The 18,879-nt window shown below is 41.7% G+C and overlaps 2 protein-coding genes across 6 annotated transcripts in view; both read left to right on the top strand.

Annotated features, from left to right (window-relative positions):
- smoc1 (SPARC related modular calcium binding 1) overlaps nucleotides 1-4,820 on the top strand; it is a 42,510-nt gene extending 37,690 nt beyond the window's left edge. For all 5 annotated transcript variants that reach the window (XM_031847250.1, XM_031847248.1, XM_031847249.1 and 2 more), the window contains one exon: nucleotides 1,132-4,820. In XM_031847250.1, coding sequence (XP_031703110.1) covers nucleotides 1,132-1,171 — 40 coding nt within the window. In that variant the 3' untranslated portion in view covers nucleotides 1,172-4,820. The remainder of the gene's footprint in view (nucleotides 1-1,131) is intronic.
- Nucleotides 4,821-9,190: 4,370 nt separating this feature from the next.
- Nucleotides 9,191-13,886, top strand: slc2a1c (solute carrier family 2 member 1c). The gene is made up of 10 exons (XM_031847208.1): nucleotides 9,191-9,205; nucleotides 9,642-9,740; nucleotides 10,537-10,697; nucleotides 10,778-11,018; nucleotides 11,472-11,634; nucleotides 11,817-12,001; nucleotides 12,290-12,391; nucleotides 12,563-12,664; nucleotides 13,023-13,226; nucleotides 13,707-13,886. The coding sequence occupies exons 1-10, from the start codon at nucleotides 9,191-9,193 to the stop codon at nucleotides 13,884-13,886; spliced, it is 1,452 nt and encodes a 483-aa protein (XP_031703068.1).
- The last annotated feature ends 4,993 nt before the right edge of the window (nucleotides 13,887-18,879 follow it).

The following is an 18,879-nucleotide window of genomic DNA, read 5'->3' as shown; positions in this document are numbered from 1 at the left end:
GACAGTCCCATAAAAATGTCACAGCTAAGACTGCAAACAGTCATCTGGATCCCACTGGTGGTCATGGTAGAAATAGGTGGCCGTAAAACATTTATTTCATACACTTAAAGTAGAGGTGAGAGCACTGCAGGACTCATATGGAAGATAATCTGTGATTTGTGGAGCGCTGCAGGGATTGTGATGCTTTTAAATCTGAACAGATTATTTGAATGTGGACTGAATGCATCGTCTGAGACCTGAAGCTGGACTAACATAACCAGCACTGACAGAGAGTGCACCTGCACATCCCCCCCACCCCCCCACACACACACCTGCAAACATAACATAGATAGATGGAAAGACGTACACGCATATACACACAAACACAACCCCTGTTTGAATGCACCGATATGCTAATAAGTACACACACACACACACACACAGGGCTCTCACAGGGCTCTGGAGGACCTCTGCTCCCCTCTGACAGCCATCTGTAAGCAATCTAAGCTCTTTACCCATCTCCTCCTCCCTCCCTCCCTCCCCCCCTCCCACTCATCTGATTGATGAGAGAGCAGTCCATCCCTTGTGCAGAGCACTGACTGTCCCAAGCAGTTTCAGCACGAATACAACACAACACACACAACTGTTGAGTTAGAGCTCGGTTGTCACATAACGTCAGCACATGTGACGGTCCGTTTGGTCCGTTTGAGTGTAGGTGGGGCACAGCTGCTTAGCAGTCAAACTTTAGTTAGTAACCACTGACTTTGTCCTGTAAAAAAGAAACAGATGGCAAAGAAAAAAGCTTACATGCTGCTGATGGAAAAAATAAATAAAAATGATGCTGGTGAGATGTGAAGGAAAGGCGCTGGGTTTAAGAGGAAGTCAAACATCAGCTTTCCACATGGTCACTTAGAGACACACCATGCATCAGTAGTGATGTTTTTTTAATCAAATTATATGAGATGTTACATATGTTGTTTAAATTGTGTGTGTTAGTGCGTGTAAGTGAGCTTCTGCCTGTGGAGTGGAGAGAGGTCATTGTCTTGTCACGCAGCAGCTATGTGTGAGTGCATCTGGATGCCGGATACTAAAACAGACGAGTGAATACATTCCCCCCCCCCCCCTCTTTCTTGTCTGTCTTTCTGTTCCCAGTAGGTCGTCTGGTGTGAGAAGAGAAGGATCCAGAAGCTGAGACGAGAGCAGAGGGCACAGAGGGAAGGCATCTGTACGCTTGCTGACAGGAAAGAGAAAGATGGAGCAGAAAAATGAAGAAGTTCCCGAGTTTCAAAAAAAAAACAAAAAAACAAAAGTGAACAGAAAAAAGTGAAAAGAAAACAAAGCGGCGCCAAAATATTTGCACTTTCTCCTCCCTATGTTTGACATTTTATCCGTTTGTACGTGTTTTTTTTCTTCTTTTCAATTGACTGCAAAGGTCTAGGTAAGAATGAGAATATATTTGTAAAAAGATCACCACTGGAAGATGTGTATGATACCACATTTCCCCTTGTGTTTTAGTCTGCTGTTGTGATTCATTCTGTCCTCGCAGAACAGGAACAGGCACTAACACACATTTTGTGGCTACTAAATTAAACTTACACTTCCCCTGTTACACACAGCAGCCCACAGGCCAGTGGTAAGTCACTAAAGAGGAGCTTACAGTCAAATTCAGCCCAAATGTTGCTCGATACTCAGGAGGAACTATGGCAATGTAGGCTTAAAGAAATGTGTAATGTTGTATGCGAGCATATTAAGTGAACGGCATGTATTACAATCTAACTGTGACCGTGAAGTCTAATTTATCAGCACAGAATTAGCTGAGGACTCCCCTTGCACTGCACAGAACTCTGCAGACAGATTGACATTTTTGGCTTCAGAATCAGATCTTTGTGAACAATATGGTCTGGTTTTTGTTCAGTACATACAGTACCACTGTTGGGGAACGCTCGCTGTAAGAACTTACCACACGATTACTTAAAGGTGTACTTTTAGTGCAACCCAAAACCAATGCAATGCCCATCAGGTTGTTTGTAGTCCTCTCGGTTATCAGCATGTTGTCTGCACAAGATGCCTTGAGGTTTTCATTGTTTTTCTACTTTTGTGTATAAAGTTTGTGCTAACAAAAAAGAAATCATTTTAGTTAAGAAAAAAACATTGCAAAAAGCTAACAGTAACAGATTGTGGAAAATGTGTAGCAGCTGTCAAATACTGGTATAGAACATACTCAGTCTAAGCAGCGGTATACTAACAGCAGGCAAAACATTTCTACAAGCACAATTAATTGGATTTAATGTTTTTATCTAAAAAATGTTGATTAATGCAGCTTTAAGTTCAAACCACAATGAAGGCCGATGGTTTACACATAACTTTTGACATTCTGTTGTTCAATGTGTCATTTTATGCGGCTAGTTTTACTACCCTACATGGTTCATAATTCATTACTCAATTAGTACACAATGAAACAGCTAAAGACTATTTCCAGTGTGTTATTGGTGACGTTTGTTTTTTTTGTTTGGTGATCATAGGATCATAGGCCACCTTTACAAATTGCAATAACATCAACAAATCTCTGACAAAGACCCCCCTGGTGGGGATTTTATTTTTCCAAAACAGATTACAGTGCAGAGACGTTTAAATATTCGTATTAGTCCCGGGAAAAAGAGGTGGCAGAGATGACTAAACCCAACCAGTAAACGGAGTAAAATGTTTACACGGCTCAGTATCCCGTTAATATCAGCTCATTTCACTCGTCACACTCACGTTTATTGCAGTTCTTGTAAACAAGATGTGGCTTTGACAAATGCCAGTTCCTAAAATAAATATTTGAGTCTCCCCAGTAATTTCGGAGTTCATTTTGTGTATGTAAACACACGTATTGCCTGTCCTCCAACAGTTGATGTCAGTCCTGCTCTGAGAAACACTTACCACCACACATACTTGGAGCTTTGCCACCTAACGCAAGACAATGCAGCAAGTCTTTTTAAATACCCACAAGGGTATGAGATGAAGAAGAAAAACACCCGAGAAAAGACCATATGAACAAGTTTTGGAATGAAAATAAAATTTCTTCCTCACATTTGGGAACAATTGAGTTGGAAAATTGGAGAATCCTGAGTTTGCTATAGTGGTCTGAATGCTTGCGCATTTGTTGTGGAGTTGTGTATTTCTTATATTCCCAAGAGTCACTGCAGTGGCTCATGAACATGAGACAGAAAAGGCTCCCATTGTAAATATGTACAATAACCTTTGTTTGTTTGTTTGATTTACTAAATTTCACTATGGGGTTTATTGGTGTTCACTTATTCACTGACATATATATATATACTTCTCTCTGTGTTTACATCATGTCAATCAATAGGCTATTACAGTAGCTAATTCACGTTGAAATGCTTGGACCAGACTGTATGCCATAAGCTCTGAGCACTGTTTATTGTATCTGTGGTGGGGTTATTTGACTATTTCAGCTTGTGTTTTACGACTCCCGTCATCACTAAACGCCGTCAAGAATGTATACAAGTATCTAACTGGTGCTTAATCCACTACAATCACAAGTGGGCAGTTGTGCCAAGAATGAGAAAAGAAACGTCTCTCTCAGACGGCTGTGCAGTCTCTCCTCCTGAGTGGCTGCTTCGGTCCAGGTTGGAACACTGGCCCTGTGTGTCTGCTGAAGTGCTTCCAGACGCCGCAGAGCTGCAGATCACATGAGAGATCTAAAAACCAACCTAACAGGCTGGTAATCACTGCTAATCACGATGGGGGACGTATAGTGAGGGAGGCCTACAGACGACTGTCAGTCTGACGGGGAGAAGCCAAGATTGTCTCGCCGCTCACCGGCAACTTTTCCACTGCAAAGCCCCAACAGGCTTGTCGGGACCATCTTGATGTGTTTTGACAATATTTCTTGTTCATAGCTGAAGAAACTAGATCTGTTGGGAAACAAAACACTGAGACGTGTTGTCTTTGGGTGAAATTGGTAAATGATGTGGCTTGAGGTGCAGATGTTTGGCGACGCAATTGAAAACAAAAATACTTTTCCACTTATTACACAGGCCCCATTTCTTGAGTTATGGGAACCTGTGTCACAATAGTCTCACACGAGACTAAACAATAGACAGGACCAAAAAGAAAGAGATGTTTTTTGGAGGGGAACCCACACTGATAGAGTTTACGAAGAGCATCTTGGCACACAGCAGTGGCTTACACCTGGGTTGTATCACTTTTCTGGGTAGTTTGTGTTTTTCCCCACCTGAACTGAGACATAAATTTAAAGCGGCCATAATGAGAAATTAACGTGTATATATTGTACGGCTACCAAGCACCATTTTGCTTTACCCACCATAGTTGCACTACATTAGGTACAATCATGCCAGAAAAACAACAACAAAAGTAACGATAATATAGAACTGATCCAGATACAGTTTTATACCACATCTACTCAAACTATGCTCAGTTTAGACTCAGTGTTGTGCAGCAGAAAGCCATTTAGAGCTGGAGCACAGGACAAGATCTCTGTGGGGGGGGAGAAGGAGTTCAACACTGCCCCCTAACGGTGAAGATGGTTCACTGCAGACTGCAACTCCACATATTGAACCCTGTTAGCCAGATATGCACACACACAGGTCTATTAAACATTATCAGCCAAGCCAATTCAATTCAATAAACTGACAATACTTGGTTTTAAAGACAGGTTATGTCCTGCAACTTTCTAACTTTAATGGGGACTTATATGCCACTATTTGTTTAAAAGTTGGCAGGTGATATTGTAAAACTAGCTTACGGTGGACTCTTTTGTTGCTTCATAATTTGCTTCATAACTGTTTTGACTGATAAAACTTGACTACAAAGATGCACTCTGCTTGGCCTCATGATTTGTGTGCGGTGTGAGATTCTTTGACTTAGGGATGAGACTTCAAAGGTACGGATGTTGTCAGTGCATGATGGGAGGCGGAGGGCTTCGGGGTGAGGTCGCTGGTGATGGGGGTGGTTTGGAATCGGGGGGGTTGTATCACAGATGACATTGGAGCCCAGAGGCAGCTGCAGTACATCTGTCTTGTACTGACACATGTGGCATTTGACTTCCACAGTGTGAAGTTCAAAAGAGTTTCGTAATGACGCAGCTGCTTAGGGATGTGTGTGTGTTTTAGAGAGTGCGTGTTTTCTCCTTTGTTGAAGGTGGGGTGGAGGGGGGGGTTGCTAAAGGGGTTTCATAGGTGAAGACTGGAATTTGGGGTTTTAGAAGTGATGTGTGGGCAGCACAGGTGCTGCATGATGTTGTCTCCACTAAACATATACTAATCCAGCATGTCTAGATAGAGGGTCCAGTCTCTTTTCACTAAAGATCTTAATTAACAAAATGGAGAAATATAGGACATCTGTCCCCGTAGTAGTCTGTTAGAGCCCATAACCACATGTTTTAGTATTGACAAGTCACTTTTATTTTCGCTGTTGTGTGCATTGAAACACTTAAAAACAGATCAAACACCATTACAGGTAATTATAGAGGGCAATTAGTCTGTGTGATAGCTTAACATTAGCGGTGGGGGGATGACGGTGCACACCGCTCACCATTTGTGCCTGATGCCCTCTGTTCCTGCAGCAGCACCTGCCCAGCAGGGTCAGGGGGGTTGCCTGCCAGGAGGCCAGGGCTCAGGGGTCAGCGGTCATGTTCCAGACAGGCGTATCCACACGCTGATTGAGAACTCAGCTGCAGGAACAAAGCTTGCAGGTGGACGACGCATTTTGCCCCCCAATGCTAATTATTCTTTCCTCTTTTTCTTTTTTTGTGCTCTGCTGTGCTGCAGGTTTGTGTTAAATACATTCCTGTGACATCGGGGTGGTTTTGTGGTTCGATTTCCATCACAAATAAAGATTGAAAGTCAACAGCGTGCAAGCACGTTTAGTTCTAATTCCCAATTTGCTTTCAGTTAAATTCATTTTCTTGTAGGTGATTTAAAAGCACAATATGTTCTGTTCTCTGAGGTCTGAAAATAAATCACAAAAAGTTACACAAAGTACAGAACAGGAGATATCTAATATTTGAAATTGGTGACATTTATCAGCAGTGTGGAAAGTTGCTTTCCATAATTTACAGCGTTAATAAGAAATAAAGATTTAAAATGTTGCCGGTGAGAGGGAGGTCTGGGTCAGCCTGCTTGGCCTGCTGCCACCGCGACCCGACCCCGGATAAGCGGAGGAAAATGGATGGATGGATGGATTTAAAATGTGAAACTAGCACTGTTTTATAGCGTAAAGTTTAAGTTTAATGGGAGGACTTCTGTTTTCCGTCTTCAACACAGCTCAAGTGTTTCACATATGAGTCAGTGCAGCGCAGGTTTTTCTGTGGATTGGAATTATCTGCTTTTCATCACCTCCGGGGCCCTCAGGGCCACACTTAATATTTATTTGGACATATTTTACTTACGTTTTACGATAAAGGATCATTTTTATGCACAAATGATGTGGTTTGTGGCGAGGCCGGGGAATGTTTCCTCCCCCAGCATTGTGATTAAGTTCATCCCTCTTCTTCATGCTTTTATTTATTTGGCTCGTGCAACTTGGCAGCGAAAAGCGGTTACTGCCTATTTGGATTTATTCAAGAGGCAGGCATGTGTGCATCTATCATGATTTCATTTTCATTTCTCTTGTAACCTGTATTTTACTCGTGGAAATGCCTCATGTGCACACATGCAGCCTTTACATTATGTGTTTGCACATACCAGCATGCAAACAAAAAACAGCCAAGCTAACAGTCATTGGATAAGACTGGGTTAGATTAAACCTCAATGATCCATGTGAGGAAATGAACAAAGAAACACCGGACGATGCAATTCATCAGCTAAAACTAAAGCAGGAAAACCGTAAAACTGAGGTAATAAGATTTTCACGCAAGTATGATTTTAAGTTCTCCATTACATCATAGGTGGGAAACACAAGGACGATTACACATTACCCACATACAATATATGGATACGCTATTAAAATATACCAACCACGTAAAACACCCACAAGCACATGGACAAATTTGAACGCAAACACATGCAAGTGCCAATGTAAGTACAGATAATCCCCCTTACTATAATGAACATAAATTATAAGATTATCTAAAAACTACATCAGGCCTAGATGGCTTTAGCCCTCAAAGCTCCATTGCGTCCTCTTGTGTGAGCTATTTGATCAGGATCAGTCCGGTTCAGGGATTAATCTCTAATATGTGCATGTTGCTGCGGTCACAGCTCCAGGATGGAAACCGATACCTCCAGAGCTTCAGACTGACAGAGAAGCAGGGAGCTTTTTCGAGCCAATAGCAGGCTTGTTGTCTCAGGAGGAGGACATTTACTTCTTCCTGGTACTGTCTGTTAAATCTTTGAGGCTCTAAATTGTCACAGCGTTGTGTGATGGGTGTTGCCCGTTAAGGGACTATCCTTGAAAGCAGCACACAGTGTCTCTGCCTCGGTCAGCTAATCTTGACCCACAAGGTGCAATCAAGTTAACATTTAAATTCCCTAAAAAACTAGTCGTATTCATGGTATTATAAAGCAAGCAGGCTTTTCCAATTCAATTCAGGAGTGAAACTGGGTGAAGATGTATTTGCTTTATTTTCCTCCTCAGAATGAAATCATTTTTCTGTAATACTTCCTACCAGTTACAAGAACAAAGATGTATGTGTTGAACAGATTCCGTCATAACAACTATGCCCGTGAACAGATTATCCATTGTAATTTACTCACATCAATGGTGTTTAAATATGTTTGTGTGAAGAGCACTAATGTAAAAACAAAGTTGGTTATTTAACCGTATTCAACACAGTGGCTTTTCTATGTTTACATGATCGTAAACTGTGACATGATATTCATTGTCTTTTAGTGAAAACATAACTTTTCACATGTCATTGTCAGTTGTAAGGTTTCCTGCTCATCCATCCTTTAACCGCTTATCGGTAGACTATCGCAGGGCTGACTGACACTGACTGACAGACATCCATTCATGCTCACATTCACACCAACGGGGAATTTAGAATCATCAAGTTTCATGTCTTGTCTCTGCCAGCCACTACACCACCGTCTCATGCTGATAAAATAATCTCAGTTTTTAGTTGGAGAAATAAAAAATGGTTCAATCTTAAAACCATTTTTTCTTAGTTCCTAGAAAGACACATGGAGATGCGAGGTCATCGGACACTCGTGAGTTTTCCATTTCACTGAACATCATCAGGACAAAGTCACCCACAACACACACTCACATAGCTGAAGCACGTGGCCGTGTGATTGCCAAAATGACAACCCAGTGCTCCAACAAGGAAACAATTTGTATTTTGGTGCTGACCCGGGAACAGTTGCGCTTATTCCACCAGAGTTAATTTGAGGGTATGGGTGCAGAAGATAAGCTGATCCTCAGTCAGTTATATCTCAGGACGTCGATCAGCTGGTCCATGACAACCAGAGGAGGCCCGCGGCTGCCTTTCTGTCAGGCCTGCCCCACATTCACCAGCTGGGTGCGACTTCATCACTGGTGCACGTGTGTGTGTGTGTGTGTGTGTGTGTGTGTGTGTGTGTGTGCAGTTTTTAGTAGTGGTGTGTTCACTTTACACAGTCATATCTGAAACTCAGGAATAAAGACGGGATCAACATACGACACTCAGGATCAGTGGTGAGTTTATCAATACATATATATTAACATCTATATCTATATATAGACTCGCACGCAACATGCAACGTAGTCAATAAACTGCCTACAAAGGTGTAACTATGTATTAATGTCAGATTTTGCTAAAGCTGTTGTACAAGGGATAGTGGTAATTATTAAATTAAATAATTTAATCACTTTTTTCATTATATTTTTGAATTCGATATGTGAATTGTTAATGTCAGAGTCTGAAAGTTACATGAACATAATTTTCCTAACTGATTTAATTTCAGGCAGTATTTCTAGACATCCTTTCCTGTCTTGTAGCATTCAGGTCCAGGACATCTCTGTTTTGATTTAATGCTAATGGGAGGTCATCATAGGTATGTAGTTTTACTAAAAAATGATTTGTCTAGAAGTAAAAGTATTCTATAAAACATTGAATGTAATGTATGTGATTTAGTCTAATTTTCATTTTATCACATATAAAATCCCATGTCAGCACATAATTTGTGTTTTTCACAGCAGAGAGTCAGACGAAGATACATGTACCCACATCTTGAGGGAGTGAATCCCCGTCTCACCTGAACAAATGGCACCGCAGGAGGTTTGTTTCTTTTAACCCTTTAATCTACAAATGAACAGACAGAAGGAGCACTATCATACACTTGTGGTCATTACAATTCTGTACATCTTGCCAGTGTGTGAAAATACTGTGGTTGCTATCCTTGACCTTTACAAATAAGCCAGACGGCTGCTTTTATTTGTGGAACCATGTGGGGCCACTGAGCTCAGATCACACTTGTTTAAATATGTACAGCGTGTCTGTGTGTTGAGAGTAACCGTTTTGAGGTGCAAATAAAAAACATCTCAGGGCAACTCATTCAGAAAACATGTTTGTAACTTAAGATAATTCGTCCGGAATGTGTTTGATACAAGAAAAATAAATACTCAAAGCATTTTAATGTTCTATGAAAACCAGTTTCTGTTTAAGATAAGTTAAAAAGGTGAAGAAATAAATGTCCCTAACTTCATTGTTGCAGAGCCATCTGACCACCACACTCCTGACCTCCATCCTGGCCGCGGTGCTCGGCTCCCTGCAGATCGGCTACCACACGGGCAACGTCAACGCTCCAGCCAAGGTGAGCAGGAACACACGGGAGCTGAGGGGGGAGACACGAGGACGTGATGCTGACACCAATCATTAGGTTTCAACAGTCCCCGATACTAAAAAACATCTTCATATTTTCCACTACTGTCACGTATTTTAGCTTTAGAATTCTGCTTTGTAAATATACTGCTTATCAAGATCCATTGAGAAAAGAATATAGAAGAATATCTTTCTCAACAAAGAAATAGAAAATACCTTCATTTGATATATCTTAAAAATTACACTCCATCAGGATATGCAGAAAGATCACAAAATGTCCAAGCAAAGAAATAGTCTTACAACTAAAATCAAGCTCAGAACTGCAACAAACAAACCATTATATAAACCGTGGACAACCCAGCCCAACAGTATCATGCAATGGCAGAACCTAGAAAACCGTCTGACCGTCAAACAAATATCTCACAGACTCAATAAAACACTAAATAAACCTAACAAGCCCCGAAACTCTGGCTCAGCTCCAGGTCTGGCTCAGCTCCAGGTCTGGCAGGGTTTTGCTAGTTCACAGGTAGACTGCACTACATGTTTGCAAGTGATTCGACATTTAAATTCCTCGCAATACTTAACCCGCGAAATATTTTGTCTGGAATAGTAACAATACTGACAGTAAAAGGGACTTAAATTGGTGTTGTTTGATTGCTCCAGTCCATCCCGAGGAACTATTACGGTTTTAAATAAGTTGTACCCAGATTAATGTTAAACAATCAAACCCACAGTTTGAATTTCTACTGAGTTCCCTGGTCGTCTTTTGCCGTTTGCTCACTGTTTAGATCATTGAAGAGTTTTTCAACCACACCTGGCGAGTCAGGCACAACCAGACGATGCCAGATCACAGCCTGACTCTCCTGTGGTCGCTCTCCGTCAGCATTAAAGACTTCGGAGCCCTGCTGGGCTCGCTGGGAGTCAAATACCTCGCAGATTCTTACGGGAGGTAATAATAAAGGCCAGGGAAAAAATCTTTTTCTCATAACTTCCATCGTGTCTTTTAACGTCTCTCGTCTTCCCCTCCAGACGAAACTCCATCCTCATAGTGAACTGTCTCTCGGTTGTGGGAGCGTGTCTGATGTCGGCCTCCAAAGCCAGCCAGTCGTTTGAGGTTCTCATCCTGGGACGGTTGGTGTTCGGCCTCTTCTGCGGCCTGGTGATGACTCTTAATCCGCTCTACATCCAGGAGGTGTCCCCCACAAACCTGAGAGGGGCCTTCGCTACACTCAACCAGGTGTCCTTCGCCTCGGGCATCCTGCTGGGAATGGTGAGGAAAGCCCTGGAAATCTTCAGTTTTGACTGGAAAAGTTAGATGAGATTGATGTTTACTTTCTTTATGCCTGCTGTTACGACCCCTCCTTTCCACTAGGGGCCAACCAGGATACGATAGATAAAGTCCAAGGTTGGATTGTAGGAATTCAGTTACTTATTTTGTCCTAAATCTCTGACTCTGTTGCCCAAGTTACCTCCCATTTTCTTTTCCTATCACACTAGAGTGTTTAGTCGTGCATCCTTAGGGCCTACATTTAATGTTGATGCTGATACCAATAGATTAGTTTTAGTTCCTGATCTCGAGTCAAGATCCATCCAGAGAAAAATATCCAACAATGTCTCTTTCAACGAAGAAATGTTTAGAACTTCAACAGTAAAACATTATCATAGAGATATTGGGCAAGAAAGAGGCATCCATGAACGAGGTTCCTGTATCCGTCTGCTGCAGGTGGCTGGTCTGGAGACAGTGCTCGGTACGGAGCATAACTGGGCCTTGATGCTGTCGCTGTCTGTCATTCCGGCCCTGGCGCAGTACCTGGTCCTGCCTTTCTGTCCCGAGAGCCCTCGCTACCTGCTCATCAACCGGGGAGAGGAGATCCAAGCCGAGGCTGGTGGGTCCCACTTTTAGGTATTTTATTGTCCTGCAGTCACCGATTAGAGAGAAAGAGACGAGCTGAAGACCTTTTCTCATCAGCTTTTAGATTCAGGGCTGACCTGCTTTTAAAGCACTCTAGTCTCTCAACTCTGTGGATGCGCCACAAAAAACAATAAAAATGGGCTTTTAACCCTGCAGCCTTGCTGAGGCTGAGAGGACGCTCAGACAAGGTGTTCGCTGAGCTGGAAGAGATGAAGGAGGAGGCCGCCCACACTCAGTCCGGAGTCACCATCCACGAGTTCTTCAAGAAGCGCCGATACAAGCAGCCCATCATCATCGTCCTCGTCATCAACCTGGGCAGCCAGCTGTCCGGATTCAACGCGGTCAGTCTTATGAAATTTATCTGTGAAAAGTTTTCTGGCAAAACTGAATTTGAAGGAACACGGCCTTTTAGAGTTGTTGATCATTTAGTATGGCTTACTCGCCGTCTTATGAATATTTCACTTGCAGCGTTGTAGTATTTCTTCAATGCATTATTCAGAGCTCAGCTCTTCTCTCTGACTCTCAGATTCTGGCGCAGTGGGTTAGGACAATACCCCCGTCCCTAAAAACACACAGAGACGTCCCAGTAACCCAGTAATCTAAAAGCAGCGCCTGCTCTTTTCTTCCAGATCATTAATTATTCCACCACAATGTTCCAGGCCAAGTTTGATCAGGCCGAATATCTGACGCTGGGCGTGGGGGCCGTCAACGTCACCTTCACTTTGGTGGCAGTGAGTACAAAATGTAGTGGGAACCTTTGATATTTTAACTCACTACTTCATTAACAGTATTATTCAACACATTATCATGTCGACTGCTCAATACAAACCCAACAGTCAACACTTAGAATACGAGTGGTGTCATATTTTGTAGATTTTGAGATGTTTTTTTTCTCTTTCAAGTTCTTCCTGATGGAAAGGGCAGGAAGGAGGAGATTGCTCCTGACTGGTTTCATCTCCATAGCAGTGTGTAACTTACTCATGACCATAGTGGATTCTGTCCTGGTAAGCTCTTCTTAGTGGGATTGTTTTTTTTCCCCATTTGTGCACAAAAAGTATCTCCTCTGATACTGGATTTAAACAAGATATCTTATGTTTGACAAACCTGGAATCCACTAAAACAAACTAAAGTACATTTTGAAAAGTATTTTAAACTGAAGTCTCCAGTGTACAAAACACAATCCTACCTTTCAAATGTATTACAATTTTGAAAACTGAATACATTATACATTACATTATAGGCTAACCCTAATAACATACCCATTTTTGCACACACATTTCAACACAAATGAACCCTCAAACTAACAATGACTCGACTGTACTTCGACCCTTTCAACAACAAACGTGTCCATCCACCGTGCAGCACCTGGTCCCAGAGCTGCGGAGCCTGCAGGTCCTGCTGGTTTTCGGCCTGATTTCGGCCTACGAGCTGGGCCCCGGCCCCATCTCGTGGTTCATCGCTGCCGAGCTGTTCGACCAGCCCGGCAGACCCATCGCTATGGCCTTCACCAGCATGCTCAACTGGGGCGGGAAGTTTGTTCTGGCGCTCCTCTTCCCTCCATTACTGGTGGGTGTGTATACTGTAGGCCTGCATGCTGTACCACCGAGATAAGCTTTAGAGGTGGATTTCTTTGCTTGCTTTTGTAAGTTCCCTTACACCTTAGAGACATGACTGTTAAATACAAGCTATAAATCGGTTCAATCATACTTTAAAACAGACATGAATCAGAATATTAAATATGTATAAATCTATTGCTAACTCCGTCAACATCGGGTTGAAATAATAGTAATTAAATTAACAGTTAACAAGGGAAACATCTGTTGGTTATAGTGCTGCAGAGATGGCAGACAACCTGAAACTAAGACCAAGACTTTGTTTTTCTATCTTCTTGTGTAAATCAGTTTTTTCTTTTCCTTTTGTGAATGTTACTCTTCTGTGTGCGAGTGTGTTTGCATGGTGTAATCATCTTAAGACACCACGCTTGGTAAAATACAGATCAAGTACCCAGGTGAGGATAACCCCCGTCTGTCTCTCCCACACACACAGAAAGTGTGCGGTGCGTACGTCTACCTCCTCTTCATGACGGTGGCTCTGGTCGCCTTCACCTTCACCTGGATCCGCCTCCCGGAGACAAAAGGACGCACATTCGACGACATCGTGGAGGAGTTCAGAGGAGCGGAGGGCATCCCTTTGCACGACAAGACTGGGTTCAACACGTTCCCCTGAGCGACCTTTCAACCCTGACTGAAGCTGCTCATAGTCACTGTTAAAAAACGTTCAGTTCACCCAATTTACCAAACAATGTTTTACCAAATATTAGCAGTACATAACCAAAACGTTTTGGTTTTATTTGCTTAAGTTTTGAATGGAAAAAACACCAACACATGTTCTTAAAAAATAAATAAATAATGTCTCTTATTATTCTCAAGTCTCCCTGTCAGCGGTTTCCGTTCAGAAGAATCTACCTAAGGCAAAAATAATTTGGGAGTTATCCTGAGTAACACTATTGTTTCTGGAAAGACATCTGGAAAAACCAAAAGAGCACCAAAAATAAAATCCCGTTCAATAATCCGGGTGAACTGACACTTAAACCTTCCTGTTGTTCATGGCAAAGGACCAACTGTTTCACTTGGAGTGCACCGCTGGGTCAAAGTGCAGACTGTGTGCATCTAGAAGAAGCTGGCGGGGCCTCACTTATTTGGTTTTCCAACAAACAATTGTTCTGATGACAGTATGAGAATTGAAAGTGTAAACAGATTGATATTTATATGTTTTGAGGCATTTTGAAACCATTGTTTTGTTATTTTGTAAAGAGATGGAGCCTTTTGAGGGGCAGGTGGAGGACACTTTCAAACTGTAAAAACGTGAAGTCTGCAGGACCAAGGATTAAACTGTTTGTCACAAAGAGCATTATGACGCACTGCAGACCATAAAGTCATGAAGTCATTGTGATGAAATCCTCATGTTTGTTTGTGTCACCACCACCTGATGTGTAAATAAACATACTGTTAAATCCTGTTGATCAAGATCTTCATTCTCTTAAATTAAAGTGGCTAAATTTATCAGATTATTTTTATGTTTTAACTGTCATTTTGTGATTGCTGTTTAAAGTGATCTCATCAGACGTAAGAAGTTGAATGCCAGAGTGTATTTAAGATCGATTACATTGAACTGAGTTATACAGTCCCGCCATAGAACGATCTTCCCTTGAATGTGGGTTTACTTACAGCAGCCTTCCAGTTTATTATTGGTCTGTGAAATCTCACATATCTCTGAAGTGTGTACATTAGTGAGATGTCTGTGAAAACCACCCGCAGCTGTGTGAATAAATATTTCATCCCTGATGATCTACTGTGACCTGCAGGAACCCCAGAGGAAGAGGAAGAGGAAGAAGAGCAAGAGTTTGGGTTTGAAAACACCAGGGGGCACAATTAAATTTGCATGAAAATGACTGTCCTGGTTCATTCAACGTCAGCGTCTAATAACCAAGACACTAAGTCTGGGTCTGAACTCAGTTTGTCACGTGTTAAGATTTAAGTCTGTCTCTCTGTATGTATGAAAACAGTGCCATCTACTGTTGGTAATCAATTAAACTACAGTAGAAGAGTTACCACTAGCAGCTGAAGACAGTTCATTTATCAGTATATGGTTATGAAAAGGAAGGTCCTTACTCGCAGAACTACCCATTACAGTTAAAAAAATAATGATCTAGGTTACTGGTTATGTTTTATAGATCAGTGATCTCATTGTCTTCAATATACTGATAAAAAATGCATGAAAATAATCAATCTTTCTGTATCCTTTACTATTACACACACAGACTGGTTTGCACCACTGTTTCCCAAACGAACTACTTCATGTACTGTAGGGGGACCTCGAGGACCACACATTCTCTCAGTAACACTTTGATCACACACCACACAATATATACTGTATCTGACACTCCCACCTGCAACTCTTTATCTCTGTCACTGTTAATACTGACAGCTGTGCGTTTGACTCAGACTTTCTGAACATGGACATCATCAAACACGGTCTCCTCAGCTGGTTGATATTTCTTCTCTGGATAAAAGGTAAAATACAAAAATATCAAAACACTGCATTTAGAGGGATAACAAGCAAGAAGTTCAAAATCACTGTAAAGCTTCTGCTGTATGCACGTTAACATGTTCGCTTCTGGCAACGTTCACTGTTGTTTCACTCAGGTCTTACTGATGGGAGTGATGTCACCCAGCCTGACATACTGTGGAAAGTCCAGGGTGACAACGCAACAATGAGCTGCAGCCACACCAAGGGTAGCAGCTACTACCAGATGTACTGGTACAGACAGCTGCCAGGAGACACCATGAAACTAGCAGTCTTCACTTCGGCAAACACTGAACATACGTTTGAACCAGACTTCAGTGGGGACAAATTTTCAGCCACCAAGCCTGACGCTCACAGAGGGACGTTCACAGTGAAGAACCTGCAGCCAGGAGATAAAGGCTTGTACTTCTGTGCTGTGAGTCAGCCCCACAGTGGCACAGTTAACTAGCAAGGCTGAGCAAAAACCTCTGTGCTGCTCTTTCTCCGAAATGTTGTGTAATTACCCATTATCACTGAAACTGTATTCTAACACATACGAGATTAGATTGTTTAACATTGTAAAAACTCAGTTGTTGAGATATTTTCAAGCTCCATAAAGAGTTTCTGTTTACAAAATGTGGGTAGTTTGGTTTGTGGGCTATGGTTTTGAAGCCTTGAGTTTGTCATTTTGGCTATCGTTTTTTTTTTGGTCGTCGCCATCTTGTTTTTTTGCAACCAGTGAACGGAAGTGACTATATTTGGACAGCGGTGGAGTGACGTTGTGATAGAGAAGCTGTATACGGCTCTGGTATCCACGCACTACAGTATACTCCGCTTTATTGTCTATTCTACTCTAAAATGGATCATAATTTACTAAATGAGCATCATGCTGTATTGAAAAAGACTTGAAACTAGAGACTGAGACCATAACCTCATGTTTACAAAGTTTACTGGATCAAGTGAGAAGTAGAGTCATTTTCTCATAGACTTCTATACAATCAGACTTCTTTTTGCAAACAGAGGAGTCGCCCCCTGATGTCCAACAGAAAGAATGCAAGTGTAAGGCACTTCCAAATTGGAAATGAGCTGATAAACATATTAACTCATTTAATCACAATTACCTAAAAGCCTCTAATATGTGCCTCAATGGGTCTAAATCAGAGGTGTCAAAAATACGGCCAGAGGGCCAGAACCGGTCTGCTAAAGATTCCAATCCAGCCCACTGGATGACTAAAAGTCTGAAAATAGCAAAGAAGTCGTAAATTAAAATGTTTCATTAAAATACAGTGCTATTTTTATTTGTCCACTGGGGGTCACGCGGTCCTAATAAGAGTAGCAGGGCCTATGCTGTAACACAAGCTACTGTTCATTTTGGCAGTACGACACTTAAGGCCATCTGATAGTATGTGTAATATTTATTTCACTAACAAAAGATATCTGTATGCGTGCTGTAGGTATGATGTAAGGAGACCAAAATATAGAATCATGTGACACAATCTGCAGCACTGTTCTGAAATAACTATCAGCCGTAATATTTGTAAATATCTGCAAAATGGAAGAAGAACACCACAAAGCCATCACTGAGGCAGCTTACCTTACTTTTGACACCAGCAGGGGGAAACAAACCTCAACAAGTGAAATGAGGATATCTACCACCTCCATTGATACGCAAGATAACGCTACTCCCTCCCTGCTGAGTGCTGTGATGTCGACGTCTTTCTGACACCAGCAGTGTTCATTAAACTGTAACAGTGATGCATTCTCGTCCACAGCTGCCGAGCTTTCGGGTCAGGGAAGAAAAGCCGATCGTAGAGTTTCAGATCTAAAGTTCTTTACCATGATATTTACCGTCTTTATATTTTGTTTTCTTCATCTGCCGGGAAATAATGGTGAGAAGCGCAAGAATATTCCAGAAAGAGTAAGACGCTGCACAGCTACTCATTTCAGTATTTCAAATCTTGACTGCTATTTTCTTTTCACAGGTAACCCTCTCACCAAAATGGTCTTCCAAACTCCTCCTTTCATCATTAAGAGAACTGGTGAATCTGTTGCCAGTGAGATCAGCTGTTCACACAATGTACCATTTTATGATATTGTTCTCTGGTACAAAAGAGAAGAAGAGCACAAAGCTCTGAAGCTCCTGGGATATATGAATAACATCTTCCCGTACCCAGAGGACGACGTGAAAGAAAAGATCAGCCTCGATGGAGATGCCCGTAAACATGCACGCCTCAGCATTTCTGATCTTTTATTAAACGACAGTGGAGTGTATTTCTGTGCTGCCAGTACGCACAGTGCTGCAGATTCCCCTCAAGTCAACACAAAAACTCTCCTTTATCTGTCTGACAGACAAACATGTTGAGTCTCTTGAACACCTGCAGACAGCCGACATCTAAGCCAAGCCTTTGATGATTTTATCAACTGTTTTGACACAATGTTGGCCTCTTGCTCTGACACTCTTTGTGACGTTCTGTATGAAATAAAGATTGTTTTAGCAACTAATATGGTTGTGAATTTTTCTCATTAACTACATGAATAATGATTACGTAATAATGAAGAAACATACCTGTAACTTCAAAGTCTGACTTGGTCACGTTATAATTTTCCCTCACTGTTTATGAAGGAAATACAGGATGATCGTCCATCTTCCGTTTTAAAAATGTCTTTAAATGTGTATATCACAAATAGATCACATCATCAAATCTTTGGTTAGTCAGTGTTACTGATCTAAATACAGGTAATCTACGGCTGAGTGATGTACTATAGGGGGACCTCCAGTACTTCTTATACTACACCTTGAGTGTAGATTTGTACAGTGACCCGCCCACCTGCAGCTCTTCATGCCTCTGTAACTACACGAGACTCTGACTGTTTGCATCTAACAACATGGAGATCATCATCAGACAACACCTCCTCAGAATATCAGTCTTCTTGCTGTGGACTACAGGTACTTTACAAAAAAAGCAACTGTGAGCCCTAATATTCTTCGGTTTCTTTTTTAAAACAAATTCACATTTCAAGTTTGTCTCATTGGAATAGCTGATCATTTTGGAAGTGATGTCAAAGAATATCACAGGAATCCAAAAGATAAGCCGTGATCCCCCGTGAGACATATATTCTATTTTAAAGATCATCACAAAATATACGACATCAT

Source organism: Anarrhichthys ocellatus, unplaced genomic scaffold, assembly GCF_004355925.1.
Source record: "Anarrhichthys ocellatus isolate YVR2014 unplaced genomic scaffold, GSC_Weel_1.0 scaffold7, whole genome shotgun sequence".
Taxonomy (NCBI): domain Eukaryota; kingdom Metazoa; phylum Chordata; class Actinopteri; order Perciformes; family Anarhichadidae; genus Anarrhichthys; species Anarrhichthys ocellatus.
The sequence above is the reverse complement of the archived record's forward strand: the minus strand, read 5'-3'. Positions and strand labels throughout refer to the sequence as shown.